At 38.0% G+C, this 16,975-nt stretch overlaps 1 protein-coding gene across 3 annotated transcripts in view; it reads right to left on the minus strand.

The window, feature by feature from the left end:
• Shprh (SNF2 histone linker PHD RING helicase) overlaps positions 1-16,975 on the minus strand; it is a 72,023-nt gene that overhangs the window by 41,908 nt on the left and 13,140 nt on the right. For all 3 annotated transcript variants that reach the window (XR_013045091.1, XM_076552764.1, XM_076552763.1), the window contains exons 6-14: positions 16,808-16,958; positions 15,214-15,322; positions 14,402-14,658; positions 10,649-11,305; positions 8,964-9,215; positions 7,696-7,774; positions 5,320-5,483; positions 4,955-5,211; positions 3,286-3,407 (exon numbers count right to left, since the gene is read on the minus strand). Coding sequence is in view for 2 of the 3 variants with exons in the window: in XM_076552764.1 (XP_076408879.1) it covers positions 3,286-3,407; positions 4,955-5,211; positions 5,320-5,483; positions 7,696-7,774; positions 8,964-9,215; positions 10,649-11,305; positions 14,402-14,658; positions 15,214-15,322; positions 16,808-16,958 (2,048 nt within the window). In the remaining variant the exon portion in view is untranslated. The remainder of the gene's footprint in view (positions 1-3,285; positions 3,408-4,954; positions 5,212-5,319; positions 5,484-7,695; positions 7,775-8,963; positions 9,216-10,648; positions 11,306-14,401; positions 14,659-15,213; positions 15,323-16,807; positions 16,959-16,975) is intronic.

Raw genomic sequence — 16,975 nt, forward strand, 5'->3', positions numbered from 1 at the left:
AGAAAAAGATCATTTTGAACTAGGTGTGATGCTGAATGCCTTTAATCCCAGCACTCGGGAGGCAGAGGCAGGTGGATCTCTGTGAGTTCCAGGCCAGCCTGGTCTACAAAGTGAGTTCTAGGACTGATACAAAGTAGCCAGGGCTGCTACACAGAGAAACCCTGTCTCAAAAAAAGGAGGAGAAGGAGAAAAGGAGGAGAAAAGAAGGAAAAAAGGAGGAGAAAAGGAGGAGGAGGAGAAGAAAAGGAGGGGGGAGGGGGAGGAGAGGGAGGAGGAGGGAGAGGGGGAGGAGGAGGGGGAGGAGGAGGGGGAGGGGGAGGAGGAAAAGATCATTTCTAGCTGTAACCTCAACTTGCTTCAGGAGACTGAGGAAAGAGGAATACAAAGTTTGAGCTAAGCCAAGGCCATACAGCCACCTGACTGAATTAATTATACAGAAACCTATTTTACGGGTTAGAGGATGACCATTTCTCAGATAGGATGCTACATTTCAATGACCCCAAAGTATTTTAAATATTACATTCATTATTCATACATTTTCAAGGTCAAGCATTAATATTTTTCACTTATAATAGTCAAGTAATCTACAAACTCTAATCACAATTACTCTATTCAATTAAGTTGGCACTGTAAAAAGCTGCTATTAGATGATATATATTTTCCCAATTTTCCCTTTTCTGTCCAAGCTGGTATAAAACTAAGTTCAATATAGTGTTTATCTATTTAGTATTATTTTTATGAACTGTAAGGCCCAGGTATTTTAGAGTTTAGGCTGATTCCTAGACTACTACAGTCAGGGCATGCTTAGCAAAATGATGCTATGATGCTTAAAAATAGATGAAATATAAATTCATAAATACTATTAGCTAAAAAAGCCTCGCAATGTTCCAAAATAAGGATTTTTCACCAAATATGTAGGTGCCATATTTGGAAAATTTATCAGACATAACCTAAAATTTTTGCCCTATTATTAATTATTGCCAAATAAAATTTACATTGTAAACAAGGTGAAATTACTAAGAATCTGGTTTAATTTCATTCTATAACCTATAACACAAGGAAGATTTGGTTCCCAAGTTTTCAGTGTTTCTCTGCCTCCTACAAGAATGACACTTTCTTGGGGAGGCAAGCAAGGGTTACTCTGTACTGTGATCTAATGGACTGTGACACAGATGTTCTGAGTGAACTACTTGTACCCAGCTTGTATGGGAAAGGAAGAGACACTTCCTAGTATGACTCTGCAATGCCAAAGAACAGATAAAGCAACCTAATTCAAGGCTCAGAACACTATTTTGTACTCTCCAGAAAGTACTTATTTCTCTAAATAAATAATTTTCTTTTGGTGTATGTATGTGTGCAGGTAAATGTGCGTGTGGGATGCACATGCATGTGTGTGCAATTGTGTGTGGAGGCCAGAGACAATATGGAGTGGCTGCTCCTGCTCAGGTACTGTCTACTTTGCTTTTGGAGACAAGGTCTCTTCATGGCTAGGCTGGATGGCCTGTCTGTCTCTCCAGTGCTGGATTATAAGAGTGCGCCAGATCGATTCTTTTAAACACGTGTTCTAGAGAATCAAACTCAGATCTTCATGCTTGCAAGGCAAGGAGCTTCACCTAGCTACCACTCAAGCCCCCTTTTAAGTGATGTTTTAAGTTGTTACCAGTAAATGAGAACAGCTGCAAAATCTCCTCATGACCATGCACCAATGTAGAGCATTGGTATACTAGCAACCAACATGGTACTTGATGGTGCACAAGAGGGTTACGGTGGAGGACTGAAGGAAATGCTATTTATCAGGAGATGGTTCCTTATCTACCTCTAACACTATGAAGCAGATCTCCCCTCATCAGCAGGGGCTATATACCAAGACACCCCCAGTGAATGTTTGACAGTGTGCAGTACTGAGACCTGTGTATACAGTTTTTTCTTAGGCACATATTCTTATGGTAAAGTTTAATGTATAAAAGAGATTAATGTAATAGAACTATAAATACATTTTTGAATATTTTGTGCCTCAAATTTCCCTGTAATTATTGATGTGCTGCACCTCACACATCTTGGTATTTTGTTCTCATAAACACTTCCCAGCTTCTTTTTTGAATCTCCTTTATACTTAGTGTTATTTCCCCCCTAAAATATCTTAATTATTTCTAGTTATGTTTTATTGATATCTATTTTTTAATTACGTATTTATGAGTCAGGAGGAGATGCATGCCACAGTGAACATTGGAGGTAGAGAACAACTTATGGGTTCTTTTCTTTCAAAATGTGGGTCTTAGGAATTGAACTCAGGTCATCAAACTTAGCAGCAGGTACCTTTACCCAATGAGGCCCCTCACCAGTCCTTGATAGCAAATTCAATTCCACTGTGGAGGACTTGAATTTTTATGTTATTGACTTGCTTTATACCCTAGATATGTACCTGAACAGAGTCTATATTCTTCTGTGGCTGGCTACAGTGTTCAGTAAATGCCTACCAGGCCGCTTCAGTCAAGTCTGTTCTAGTGGCTAAGTGCTGACACGGTGTTATCTGCTTGTTCTATAACTGAGGGGGTACTGACACTTCCTACTACAATTACAGATCTGTCTACTCTCATAACAGGTCTATCAATTTTTGTTGTATTTATTTGGAAACAGTGGTTTTAGTTGTATATGCAAGATCCAAGATTTTATTTTGCATCTTCCTTTCTACATCACCCTGGCATATACCATGATATGAAAAAAAAAAAAAAAAAAAGAACTTATAGTACCATTATTTTAAAAAAGAATCATTGAACAATATTTCCAGGAATGTGTTAAAATTTAATCATTTTTCTATTTCTAAATGGTCTGATTTTTCACTATAAGAGACTTAAATAGCCGGGCAGTGGTGGCGCACGCCTTTAATCCCAGCACTCGGGAGGCAGAGGCAGGTGGATCTCTGTGAGTTCGAGGCCAGCCTGGGCTACCAAGTGAGTCCCAGGAAAGGCGCAAAGCTACACAGAGAAACCCTGTCTCAAAAAACCAAAAAAAAAAAAAAAAAAAAAAAGAGACTGAAATAAATATCTTATGATAAAATCTTTTTTCATATTGTAATTTCCTAAAATTTTCTAATCTCTAAAACTTCCTGAAGTGTTTGCTTAAGGTCCATGTACACTGACTGTTCTTGACATGTTCTGTGTAAGGTTCTCTGTGTAATCCAACCTATTTAACTCATATCAATAGTGTGCGAGAACATCACTCTGTAATTAACCTTCCTTAAAAAGAACTGCAAGAATCAGATATAACAAAGTAATCACCTTCTACCTTTAATGATATGGATGCCTGCTAAGCCGTTGAGGGCACAAACTAGTTGCCGATGGGCCTCTTCACATTCAGTTCCACATTTCTTCTGCAAAGACGTGAGCAATTCTTCCATTGTCATGGTGCTAAAAGAAGAGACATCTTTCAAAACCAGAATGAAACCTCCAAGGACTATCACAGCAGGAAAGTCACACTGTGCTTGGTGAAGGGTACAGGACTCTTACAGTGTTTTACAGAAAACTGCACAAATCTACAGCAGTTTTCACCATTTTTTTTTTTTACTTCTGAGTACGTGTGTGTGTCTGTCTGGGTATGATGTATGTGTGTGTGTGTGTGTGTGTGTGTGTGTGTGTGTGTGTGTGTGTGTGTGTGTGTGTGTGTATGCCCGCCCACTGAGGCCAGGAGAGGGCCACCTGAAACTGGAGTTCCAGGCTGTTGTGAGCTGCCTGACATGGGTAATGAGAACCACACTCAGTCCTTTGGAGGAGTCGCAAGAACTTTGAACTGCTGAACTATTTCCGGTCCCTTCACCTTCAGTTTTACAGTTTCTAATATTACTTGTTACTAATCCAGCAAATATTGTATCTGGTCTGCCTTCTTTTAAGTTTTCACACTTTATTCAAAAGACGAAGGAACTAGAAAAATCTCTCTTAAGTACAAACTACAATACAATCCATTTGAAATAGTACAGGGATCGCAATGTAAGACTGGGTCTGAATCAATCCCCTCACTACAAATTATTTAAATTTACGCTTTACTGTAAATTTAATTTTCAGTTTAAAAAATAAAAAGTAAGAGATGCTACAATGGTCAAATGTCATTTCCATTAGAAGGATGTCATAAACCTCTATTTAAATAGAAACTGTTTCCATAGCAATCTGTAATTCTTAAAACTTATCAGTTCAGCTTATATTGTATGAATTTATCATCTTTGCTATTTCTAGCTGCCTATAATCCACTCAAAGGTAAACCCCCAAAATAATCCTCTTTATAACTCTTTGACAGCTAAGAGTTTATTATAATATCAGGTACTATGAATAGACCAGTTTTTGAGGTGCAGTCCAATCTGCAAAAAAAATTCTGGAACAATAAAACATATCAAAGAACATAACTAGCACAATTATAAAGATAATACTTAGTGGTAATCTAGCTGCTCCCTCATGTGGGGAACTAGAAGTATATTAAGAACAAAAAATGTAGCCAGGTATGGTGGTGCATATCTTTAAGTTCTTAGGAGGCAGAGACGGGAAAATCCCTGAGTTTCAGGCCAGCCTGGTCTACAGAACGAGTTCCAGGCCAGCCAGGGCTGCAGAGAGAAACCCTGTCTTGAAAAGCGCACACACAGGGTTGGGGGGTAGAAGTGGGGCAGTGGGACAGACAAAAGTACAGACAAATAAAATCTCTCCAAACCAAAAATGCAACCACAAAAACCTGTTATAATTACTCTTATTTTAAAAGAAATGTTCAAAACCATGAAAAAAACTTTTGTTATCACTCTTTCACAAATGAGGCTCCATACAGAGAAAACCATGAAACAAACAAACAAACAAACAAAAAAACACCCCAAAAAATTCCCTGATACCTAGCCAAAGTCCCTGAGTAAAACTGGGAGTCAAAAGTGTTTAAATACTACTGAAATATAAACCCCATAGGGAAGGAAACTGAGGGAAACCTCTTCTGGAGTGGCAAGAACTCCCCGCGAACAGCCTGTGGATGGCAGCAGGCCTGTCTGAGCCGCAGCAGAGGGTACAGGATGGAGGTGACAGTCCTTCTGTCCAAGCTGCTCAGTCTCAGGGCCCAGTCGGAGATCTTCCTGAGCTTCACCACGGCATCCTGGCAGCACACCTCATGCTGACGGTGATAGAAATGCCTCTCCACAGGGGAAAAGTGGAGCCAGTGCGTTTCCTCAGTCTGAGGTGGAATCTGGATCTGTAACGGGAAGTTGGAAACAGAACAATTTAACCTGAAATTTTAACTTTTCACCCCAGCTTTGTTTCCTTGTAATATCCTTAGTCAGTAAAAGGTTGGCACACTGACTTGGTCAATGACATCTTTCTTTGCAGACCTCCACAGTATCTTGGCAATAAAACTGTAGAGATGCTGAGGATTCTTCTTGCAGTATGGGCGATAGAGAAGTCGAATCCACCAGTGTTTGACACAGTAAGGTTCAATCCCAAGAAAGACCACCAGCCCAAAAAGATCTGCAAAGGGAAAGCACAGGACATCAGGGACAACTGTTTCTGGATTTCTTTATTGCTCTTTTGCATAAGATCACCCACAGACCCACAAAGCACACACAGAACTCGTCAGAAAGTAGAATGCATCTTGTAGCCTCTGGAATCTGAACATTTAATTCCGGATCAATTTACACTTCTAAGATCTCCTGTGCTCCAGGCTCTGCTCTAACTCCTGAGACACTTACAATGTAACACTACCACACAAAGCTTGCACTGAATCCAAAAGCCCGGCAGTGAAAACTTCCTTAGTGGATTTGCTAAGACGCATGTATCAAAGCAAGACTTTGAGAAAAATATGAAGAAAAAGTATGATGTAATCTCATGCGATACAGAGAATATACTCTGACCTAACATCCCTAATGATCTACTAATTAAATTTCTGGGGAACTAGCCTAAGACAAAAATGAAATTAGACACAAAACTTATTTAGTGAATCACTACTCTTAACTACTGAGCCATTTCTTCAGCTCTGAGTATAATTTTATGATACATAAAAGTATCATTAGTTGAAAAAAAAATACAGTATATGGTCTCTTCAAAAGGAGTAAGAATTATTTTTAAAATTCCATAATTCCAAGCCAGATGAAGTTCCCAACATGGAGAGGAAAGTTCCGCCCTAAGCCCTGGAGCTATTGGCAACTGTTAGGTGCTGGGAAAGGGAGAGAGTTTTCTTTAATAGTACAGCTACTGGTAAATCAGCCACTCTCAGCCGGGCGGTGGTGGCGCACGCCTTTAATCCCAGCACTTGGGAGGCAGAGGCAGGTGGATCTCTGTGAGTTCGAGGCCAGCCTGGGCTACAGAGTGAGTTCCAGGAAAGGCGCAAAGCTACACAGAGAAACCCTATCTCGAAAAACAAAAACAAAAACAAAAACAAATTAGCCACTCTCCCAAAATATTTGGGCAGCACAAACTGGTCTGGTGAGTGAACTGGGGAAGAATTAGGGAAGGCAGGTATTCGAATATGATCAAGACACATGGTTATAAGACTAAAAGGAACTAATAAAAATGTAAAAATCATAACTACCTAGAACATCCTTTGAAGATGACTGACATTTTAGGTTGAAATTACTTATTTTTTAGACAGGGCCTTGTTATGTAGCTGAATTAAGTGATTCTGATAGCACATGGGCATTAGTAACATATGCTTATCTGTAGGAATCACAGATTTATAGTTCAGATCACATCAGTCCAACTGTTTATGTTCTACTTCACTGAGGTTTTAAAAACCTCAAATTTATATCTGCCTATGACAAATTAACAATCTTCTTACCCAAAGATGTTTTTCCTCTAGTATTATTTACAGAGAAATGTATGAGTTAGAAATGTATCAACACAACATATCTTGTTAACTTTCCTCATCTAACTTTTCTGTTTTTCAAAGATAACCCTAGTCCAGATCCATGATGCTCACATCGCTTGCCTCCGTCAATCCTTGGAGCCAATCAGCTGATATCCTAGTATATACTCTGTTCTCTGCTAAATCATTTTCCATGTTACAATGAGTCATCTTTTGAAATATAAATTAATCTACAAGATGAGTATAAATCATTTTGTCTAAATTCTTCTGAGAGCTCCCAATTTTTCCTAAGAGAATAACAAAAACACTGTACTGTGGTCTAAAAGGTCCCTTTTGGCTTTCTCTATACCTGTCTACTCAGTCCCGGCATGCACATGGTTTCTCTGTACTTCTGTCATACTGACACTCTTCTGAGGGCTCTGCCGCCACATCACCTTCAGCTGCCTGGTTCCTCTATCACAGAGACTCCTTTCCTCTCCTAGTCACTTCACAGCACTGAAAATCTCAACTTGGCCGTCACTCTCCTCAGCCTCCCTTACTAGGAAGTTTGATTTTCTGTCTCATGCTTTCCTTTCTTCTCAGGTTCTAAATCTTCTGGAATTCCGGTTGACTTGAGACCTGTATCTATACTGTGGAAGGGGTACAATATTTGACCAATGTAAAGCAATGGGAATGCTCACTATGTATTTGTCCTCATGTATCTGAAGATATCACCCAAATTCTATTTACAAAGATAAATGCTTTAAATTATTAGGAACAAACTTTAAGTACACATATACTTAAATAAATAAAGATTTTGACAAAAATTAAGCATTGCTGTATTTGCCCCCCAAACAAGTAAGCTCATTAAGTCTGGTGACTGTGGAAAGTCTGTATTACCCTCCAATCCTCTCTGTACTGGAGTGCCACTGATACACCACCGATTAATCCCGCTCAAACGCTGGGCCATTTCTGCAGCCTAATGAAAGGAAAGTATGAAATAAAACATAGAAATCAGTCATACATTTCCTCATGAAAACAGCCACTAACAGCTGCATTTCCATTAAGATACATCTGTTTTTATTTAATAGTTATCACACTCACTGCTGAATGTCATACTTAATAAGCCAGTACCCAATATAGTGGTTCTCATTAGTAGGAGCTCACTGCGAGCCACCCTGAGATGTAGGGATAGTTCAAGAATGCAGAGAAGGAAAAAATATCCTGAATGAATACACCCCCTTCACCACTCCTTCCTATAGAGGTAAGCTTCTGTATGATGAGATATGATTCACCAATTCAGTTCAGGTTGTAGACAGGTCAATGCAGACAGAATAAAGATAAATAATATGACACCGGGGAGATAGCTCAGGCAGTAAAACACTCGCTACAATCTAGGACCTTAGGTTGGATCCCCAGGACTGAAGAAGGAAGCAACGTGCACCGTGGTTGAATCCGAGCGTCGGAAAAAGAGCAGGATGATCCCTGGGGCTGGCAGGCCAGCCAGTGGAGCTAAATGAGCAAGTTCTAGGTCTAGAGAGACCATCTTAAACAATAGTGTGGAGAGTCACAGAAGAAGACCCGAGATACACATACACACAGAGATAGATGTAATAAAATTCTATACCATAAAGTTTATTTTCTGAAGTCATCTGCCAAAGTCAACCTTGGATTAAGGCTACTAAGAACATACTAAGAACATAACCTTCAGGTTGGCTTAAATGATTTAGAAGTCCCTAAACATAGTTTGCTTTGAACTGTCATACACACATTGACAACCAAGTCTCCAAGTATTCCATAGAGAAGTATCATTCAGAGAATTAGAGTTAATTTCAAAGGATTATGTAGTTCATAACATAAGAATGTTTAGCAAAGCCGGGCGTTGGTGGCGCACGCCTTTAATCCCAGCACTCGGGAGGCAGAGCCAGGCGGATCTCTGTGAGTTCGAGGCCAGCCTGGGCTACCAAGTGAGCTCCAGGAAAGGCGCAAAGCTACACAGAGAAACCCTGTCTCGAAAAACCAAAAAAAAAAAAAAAAAAAAAAAAAAAGAATGTTTAGCAAAAAAATGTTCAAACAATATCACTAGTGTGGGTTAACTAAATTTCAACTACTGAATTATTCACGTTCTTCCTTCATCAGCACTCAAAGGATGTTGTGGAGATTCTTACTTTTACTGTAGGACATTCAACCATCTGGGCTTCATCAAGACAGATTCTCCACCACTCCACCGCTACCAGGGGGCTGGGAATAGCCATATAGCGTTTCTGGTTCCTCAGGCGACGCCCATCCTCACTATTGCTATGTGGGATATCAACATAGTTTAGTTCTGAACGAAGGACATCATAGGTAATGATAACTATATCTTGTTCTGCCAAAAAATGAGGCTGTAAAAAGCCATCTTTCTTCACTCCTTGATATACCTGGGAAATAATCAGAACCAACAGTTATTATAGAAAACCTTGACAAAGGCCATAGAAACATTCACTTATTATATCCCTACTGAACTGAGCCCTTTCTAAATTTGTATTTGGACACACACACTATAGACAGATTGTAAGCTGTCTAGAGAAATGTTATGGTCTACTGTGGGAGCCACGTGACATAAACAACTTGTTGTTAAATGGACTCAATAGGGGTGTGAGCATATAGTGGAAAAAGAGGAAAGAATGTGGGCAAGGCTGACAGATTTGATAGAGGTGTGAGAATACAGTGGTTGGGAAAGTAGAGCAATCACAGCTATTATTCATGCAGTATCGTTCTTGTTTTAGATACCGTGCGAAACACTGTCTCCAAACTTCAACATCAATACTGTTAGGTATTATTACTCCTTTCCCCAAAAGAGGAAACAATGACCTGCTCAAAACTGAAGGACCCAAGTCTGAAAGTCCCATCCACACAGAATAGAGCTTCTTAGTGGCAAAAAACATGCTTTATTTATTGTTACAGTCCCCATGTCCACGACAATGGCTGACTATGGAAAATCTACACTATTTGCATGGGAGGAAGAAGAAAAGAAATGTGGCCAACAGTAACACCTTTCATCTACACAGCAAGCCTGTGTGAGGCTGTTTTAGGAATTCAGTATAGTTCCTGGAAAGGATATGTACCAAATAAATATCTGCTGAATCAGTTTTTTTTTTTTTTTTAATTTTACTAATGAGGTAATTGAGACTCCAGAGAGAATTATGTATCTACAAGGTGACAGGTTGGAATGAGCATCTGCAACTACACTATGCTATCCTGGAACTGTATCTCTCTCTCAAATCACAAATGCCTGTAACAACTCATTTTCATCTTGATAATCAAGAATTTTACAAAAGTCTTCATATCAACATATTCTCAACTTCTAAAATTCAGGAGTCAGAAAAGGATATATAGTCTACTGTTCTGTTTCTTCTTTCAATATCCTCTTAAAGCTCTGGAACAGCTAGTATTAGTGTCATAACTAATAATTTTAGAAATATACAAACATGACGGTGACGTGGCTCAGTGCTAGAGTGCTTGTCTAACATCTGTAAGGTCTTGGGTTCAATTTATTGAAAAAAAAGTATAAAAACATTGACAAAAAACTCTGGAAAACAAAAGCATATAGAAAAGTAAAATAATACATAATCAAAATTAGATACAGATGCCTGTAATACGAGCACTTGAGAGGTAGAGGATCAGAGTCCAATGTCATCCTTGAAGCTATACTGGGCTATGTGAAATCCTGCCCCAACTCTCCCTCCAAATAAGTAAAATAATAAACAATATTAAAAATAAATGCAAACAAATTAAAAGCACAATGAAAACTATCATGAAGAAACACACATTTATTTACATGTTTCTCTCCCTCTTTAGCTCAGTGCCTTACCAAAACTCGAAGAGATGATGATCTCACATGCCGGTTGATTTCATCCACCCACTGATGGCAAATGGAACTTGGAGAGATGATCAGCGTTGCTCTTGTTGACACTGGCTCCATTGCAACAAGGCAGTGGGGGCAGTAAAAAGGCTTCACCTTCAGATTCTTCTCCTCGTAATTCACACACTTTGCATGCTGCCACAGGTGACACTTCAGACACTGAACTCTCGGCTTTCGGCCAATCTGGTCAAATTCACCACATATGCACTCAAAGCGGTAATCAGAGGACTCAAAGGGACTCACAGTGTTAGAATGTGCCAACTCCTCATCAGCGGGCTTTGGAGAGCCAGCACGGTCTTGTGCTTCTGGGTCTCTCTTGTCCTCAGAGGCAGGTGCCCTTCCCGACACATCAGCATCAGCACTTGCAGCGTCACCAGCAGCTGGAGAGTGAATTTGGGGATCTGGACTGATAGGCTGTCTCTTTTCCTTCTTAGGGAGGAACACAGGTTTTTTCTTCAATTTACTATGGCTTTTTCTGGCCTTATAGTAATAATAATAAGGATCATCATCATCATCAGAAGTGTTTGATGGCAGGTATTCAGAGTCTGTGTCCTTGTTCACTGATTTCCTTAACTCCTTCTGAATTTTCCTTGGACTCCCCACCACCTATGAAAAAGAATTGTTTAATTAACACGTGTCAATCAAGTTATAACCTGGAAACTAAACTCTAAACTTTATATATTTACAAACAAATTCAACAGTCTTTACCCAAGGAGAATTGTTCCTGACAAATGTTCTCTAATTTACTCTCTGAAAGACATCTTTCCGTAATCCTCAGAAAAGCAAAGGCTCTACTTCATCCCTATAGAGTTTTGCTTTGAGATACAGATCAGAAAGATAAAGGGAGATTACCTCATTGTTCTTAATGATTTATGATTTAAAGTCTGCTTAAATCAATCAAATAACAGAAATTTAGAGTACATATAATACCAAGTCATCAAGTACAAAAACCGTGGAAGTTAATCTACTATTTACTGCAATCAGTAAACAAACTCCTATCTTTGCCCTTTCCATGTGTGCCTCCTGCCACCCATGGTTTGAATGTCAGTTCTGGGCCAGGCATTGTCTTAGGTACTAGGGTATAAAAAAGAAGTACATTTGGTATCTGTCTCAACAGCTCTCTGAATAGTCAAAGCAAAAAGTGAGCTATAGAAATGCCTACAAAGGGCACGGAACACAAGTGGAGTGTGACAAACAGGTAGGTGATAGGAACAGCTCTGGGAAAAAGGTGTCAGAACTAAGGGCAAATACAAGAGCCAGGCGACTAACACAGAAACAATGCACTGGTTGGAGATTTCCCCATGTGGCAGAGGGATTACAAAAGCACAGCTCACTGCAGTCTTTTGTGTTGCTTGGGCACAAGGTGGATATTACCTTTTCCAAAAGATGAAGAGGGAGTGTGTGTGTGTGTGTGTGTGTATGTGTGTGCACTGTGTGTGTCTCCAAAGAAAAGGCTTTCATAATTTGATTTGTTGTCAGTAGTTGTTCCTCGATAATGTTTACATGTATTGTGATTATATTTCTAAAAGCAAATTAAAATTACTGGCCCAATGAAAACAGTTTTATAACAAAATATAAAATGTTTATAGGATGATGGCATTGGGAACACTATAATTTTATATAAAGAGACTTAAAATATATATCAATAGATATATATAAATTTGAGGCATTAACATTGCTAAAGCTGGGAGCAAAGTTTGTAATTGCAGACAGTATCATAACAATAGACAAGTTATCTTAAACTCTAAGGCATATGAAAACAACTAATTTTAGAGTTCATCTCATTGAGTATTTTTAATGAGTAAACCACATTTCTCTGGATTCAAATGTAACTAAAATAGTTACTACTTTTGTGACATTTACATTCAGAAAGTAGAAAACATAAGTCACTGGGATAAGGTTTTTCCTTACTTGTTTTTGATTTTTGTCTGCAAACTTTAAAAGCTTTAGTGTCAAGGTAGGATCTACCTATTTATTCTGTATGGCAAGAGGTGGGGTGGGTGGTTTTTGGTTATTTGGTGGGTTATGGGTGTTTGACTTCATTTAGGGGAGTTGGTTACAAGTTGTTATTGGTCATGGTCAAAACAATAAAACTAAACAAAGGAAGTTAGATTTAGGGATCTCTTTCTGAAGAGAAAATGGGGGATATAGTATAGAAATGACGGTATAAAAGGGTGGACTGTTGAGTTGTTTACATAACCACTACTCTCAAATATTTTGCATTGGTATGGATTTTAGTATATTGATACAAATTTAAAGCTATTTTTATACCATGTATATGTTTCTATTTTTGTTTAAAGTATTATACCTACACAGCTCATTTAAAAATATAAAGTTTTTAGTTCATGAAAGCTATTTAGGATAATAAAGAAATACATGTTAATGGTTAGTCATCTAAAACTATCAAACTTAATAGTCATGTTAGGTATGTTTTCAAGACATACAGAGATACATTTTAGATAGACAGGTGATCTTCAAACACTTCAAAGATCTAAAGAATATGGTATTTAAAGTTTTTAATAACATAGGCTTTTCATGACAGTAAGACCTGTCTGCTGCTGGCAGTACCAATTTACTTCAAAAAGAAATGATGGGCAAAGAACCTCCATATGGAGTTTGCTTTCTTTGTGGCAAAAGCCAGCCATTTGGGTAAGAAACTGCTCTTGCCTTGACTGCTGACAGTGTGTTGGCCAAATTGGACAAGCAAGACACAAAAGAAAGAGATTGCCAAGGTTTGCCAAGACGTGGTAGGACAGTCCTTCAAAAATCCTGCTTCACAGAAAATGTCAGATATTTTAGGCCCACAGGCTGAAGATGGATGCTTCAATGTTACAGAGGCATGTTGGGGTGACTGTCCAGACAGCCTGATATCTATCATTTCTTAGTTTTACAAGTTGTTTATTTTGCACTTCCTGTTTCCTCAGGTAATATTTTATCCTTCTTGGGTCTCTGATGGAGATTGAAGACTAGATTGTTATAGTTTTACAGTTTTCCTTGTTACCAAATTCAGAAAAGAAACTTACATAAAAGATGTAAAGTTTGTAAGTTTGAGAGACCCATAAGGCTTAAATTGTTTATGTAAAAAATGTTTTGAGGTCTAAAAAGATAGTTTTAAGATTATAATACAAGTTATGATAGAAAATGGTTTAGGTATAACACTTTGGGCTCATCAAGAGAGGACAGATAATGGAATATTTTCTCTAAATTTGCCAAATACAAACAGATCGAACACTGTAAATAGAATTCTTACCTGCTATTTGATAATGTATATAGTTTTAGTGTGTAAGAGTTAAAATCTTTCTTTTTTATTTAGACAAAAAGGGAGAAATGTTGTGGAATATTTCTTTACACTGTTTTAAAGATGTGTCACTGTGATTGGTTTTAAAATAAAGCTTAAAAGCCAACAGCTAGGCAGGAGGTATAGACAGGGCTTCTGGACAAAGAGAGCTCTGGGAAGAAGAAAGGAGTCGCCAGCCAGATACAGAGGGATCAGATATGCAGGAGGAGAGGTAAAAGCCACGAGTCATGTGGCAACAAATAGATGAATAGAAATGGGTTAATTTAAGTTATAAGAGATAGTGGGAAAAGCCTAAGCTATATGCTGAACTTTCATAATTAATAAGTCACTATGTCATTTTTTGTGAGCTGGTGGCCCAAAGAAAAATCCTTTTACAAGTATATTTACTTAATAAATGCTGTTACCTGCTTCTTTGTTTTATCACATATATCTTCTTCCTTGTAATTCTTCCCCAGTGTAAAAGTCCCAGAGAAACCATGGCCTTTGATCTGTTTCACAAGACCTTCCAAGATTAAACATTTTAGCATCCGCTTCAAAAGACTCCGGTTCCGCTGAACATCGTATTTGTATATGGAGCTGACATACTTATAGATAGAAAGAATAGAAACTCCTTTTTTCCCATTCATTTCTTTCACAGCTGTTAGGATCATCACACGTGTAGCTAAATGTACAAGGTGATAAACAAAAGGACATGCTAATTACCCAAAATAACTAAGATAAAATGTCAATCTGCATTAGGGACTGGGTTAAGAAAATAAATAAAAGATGTAGTGCACTCTAGTACCATTCCAAAGAATATATAATAAAAATTGGCCTTAAATTAAGAAAAAATTACTGTAATAGAAATAATTTAGCAAATAATTATTCAGGCTAATTTGTCTGACAAAACAACAATCATTCAAATTATAAAGCAAAATCTCCTGAATGTCCTAGTATATTCTATGCTACCATTGCTAAGGAAAATTAATCTGTTAATAGAAATCATAGTAGCTACACTTGAAAATAAACAAAATTGAAGAAACTTAAGTATAACAGACAGAACTAGTAGTACTGGGAGCAACTCTTTATTTTTGTTAATGTAACTTGTAACCATGCTCTTATGTTAAACACAAACAATTTAAATAAAAACCAGTTGTGATTATTAAACCTTTCTGAGGACAGTACAGAGTGCAGTAAAAATCACGTAAAAGACACTACTTGAAGAAACCACACTTACGGGGGCAGTGCACTTTTTCTTTTGGTTCATATTCTGTATCCTGGATTTCTCTATTTTTTAATTTTCCTTTGGGACAGTGAGATGGGATGAAATAATTCACCACTTTCCCCTGAAATACATGACATTTGGTAGTTGAAATATTTGGTATTCAATATTTTGAGTATTATAATTAACCCTTCTTCTATTAAAGAAATGGAAAATAGTCATATACAACTATAAAAGGAGATAAGTAAATGTCATTCATTATATAAACTTTTTTTTTTTTTTTTTTACTTTGGAAGCTTGCAACTAGCCATCATTTTTTTATTTGTGTATACTATTTAAATTAACTAAACATAGGGAATTTCTGAAAGAAACTTAAAGACACATTTTAAAACAGAATTGAAATATTTATAATAATAAACATTAATTTGGAAATAAAATATGTAATGAGCTTAACATCTCAGAAAGAAGTTATTAATACTTCACAATGTCTTTTTTAAAGACTTATTTTTGTTTTGTGTATAATGGTATTTTGCTTGTATATATGTCTGTGTACGACATGCATGCAGTGTCTAAAAAGGCCAGAAGAGGGAGGGGCATCACCTGGAGCTAGAGTTATAGATGGCTGGTTAGTTGCTCAGTTGGTGGGTGCTGGAAATCCAACCTAGGTCCTCTAGAAGAACAGCCAGAGCTCAGAGTTCCTAGCTGCTGAATCATCTCTCCAGACCTGCCCCCATCATATATATGTAAATATATATAAATTTATAAAAATAAATTTTTCTTTTCCATTTACTATTGAAATCTCTAAGGTTTACTTTGTATATGTGGACTTTCCAACAGATTACATACATACTAAGATTGTGGGCCTGTGGCTCCTGAAGGTTCTTAAGTGGTTCTACCTTTGATTAGTGGGCTAAAGTCAGCAGGGCTTAATGTGCTGGCTTCAGGTTTCACTACTGGGAGATATAGGAAGTTATTTTTTGTAAACTCTAAAATTCATATATTTAAATAAAATCTATTCCATCTAACAATCTATTACTATTAAGCTATCAGTCAACCAATAATTTCTACTTACCAGAATCTGAGGTTTGTAATTAAATAGTTCTTAAAACATTCAGTGGCAATCTGGACCTTATAGTGTTGACAAGATATCTGAAGTACCAGTAGGATTTATTATAAAACAGTTCTTTGCTAACTAGTTGGGAGACTGGTAACTTACTACATATTCTGTTAACTGGTCTGCATCACTCAAGAAAAACCTGCGCCGGGCGGTGGTGGCGCATGCCTTTAATCCCAGCACTTGGGAGGCAGAGCCAGGCGGATCTCTGTGAGTTCGAGGCCAGCCTGGGCTACCAAGTGAGTCCCAGGAAAGGCACAAAGCTACACAGAGAAACCCTGTCTTGAAAAACCAAAAAAAAAGAAAAACCTGCTAGGAAGCCAACGTCCCACTCTCTGCAGTCACTTGAAGGTAATCAAACATGAACACAAGCCATTGCCATATAATGCACAGAAGGGGTTAACCTGAGGGCCAAGTAAATGGTCAATGTTCACTGTAAGGTCTCTTAACACCCCATGTTCCCGTCCTCCGGAGCAGTGCAGTATTTCTTTGTACCTCAGGAAGAGTGAGACCATCTTGTCTGATGTCTTGTCGAGTATGTGTCAGAATCAGAGCCAGAACTTCCACTGTCTTTCCGAGACCCATCTCATCTGCTAAGATTCCACCAAGCAACTGTGGTCCAGCATGTGGGAAATCACGAATGATGCTAAGAGAAAAGACAGT

Source organism: Peromyscus maniculatus, chromosome 16 (genome assembly GCF_049852395.1).
Source record: "Peromyscus maniculatus bairdii isolate BWxNUB_F1_BW_parent chromosome 16, HU_Pman_BW_mat_3.1, whole genome shotgun sequence".
In the NCBI taxonomy this organism is placed as follows: Eukaryota; Metazoa; Chordata; class Mammalia; order Rodentia; family Cricetidae; genus Peromyscus; species Peromyscus maniculatus.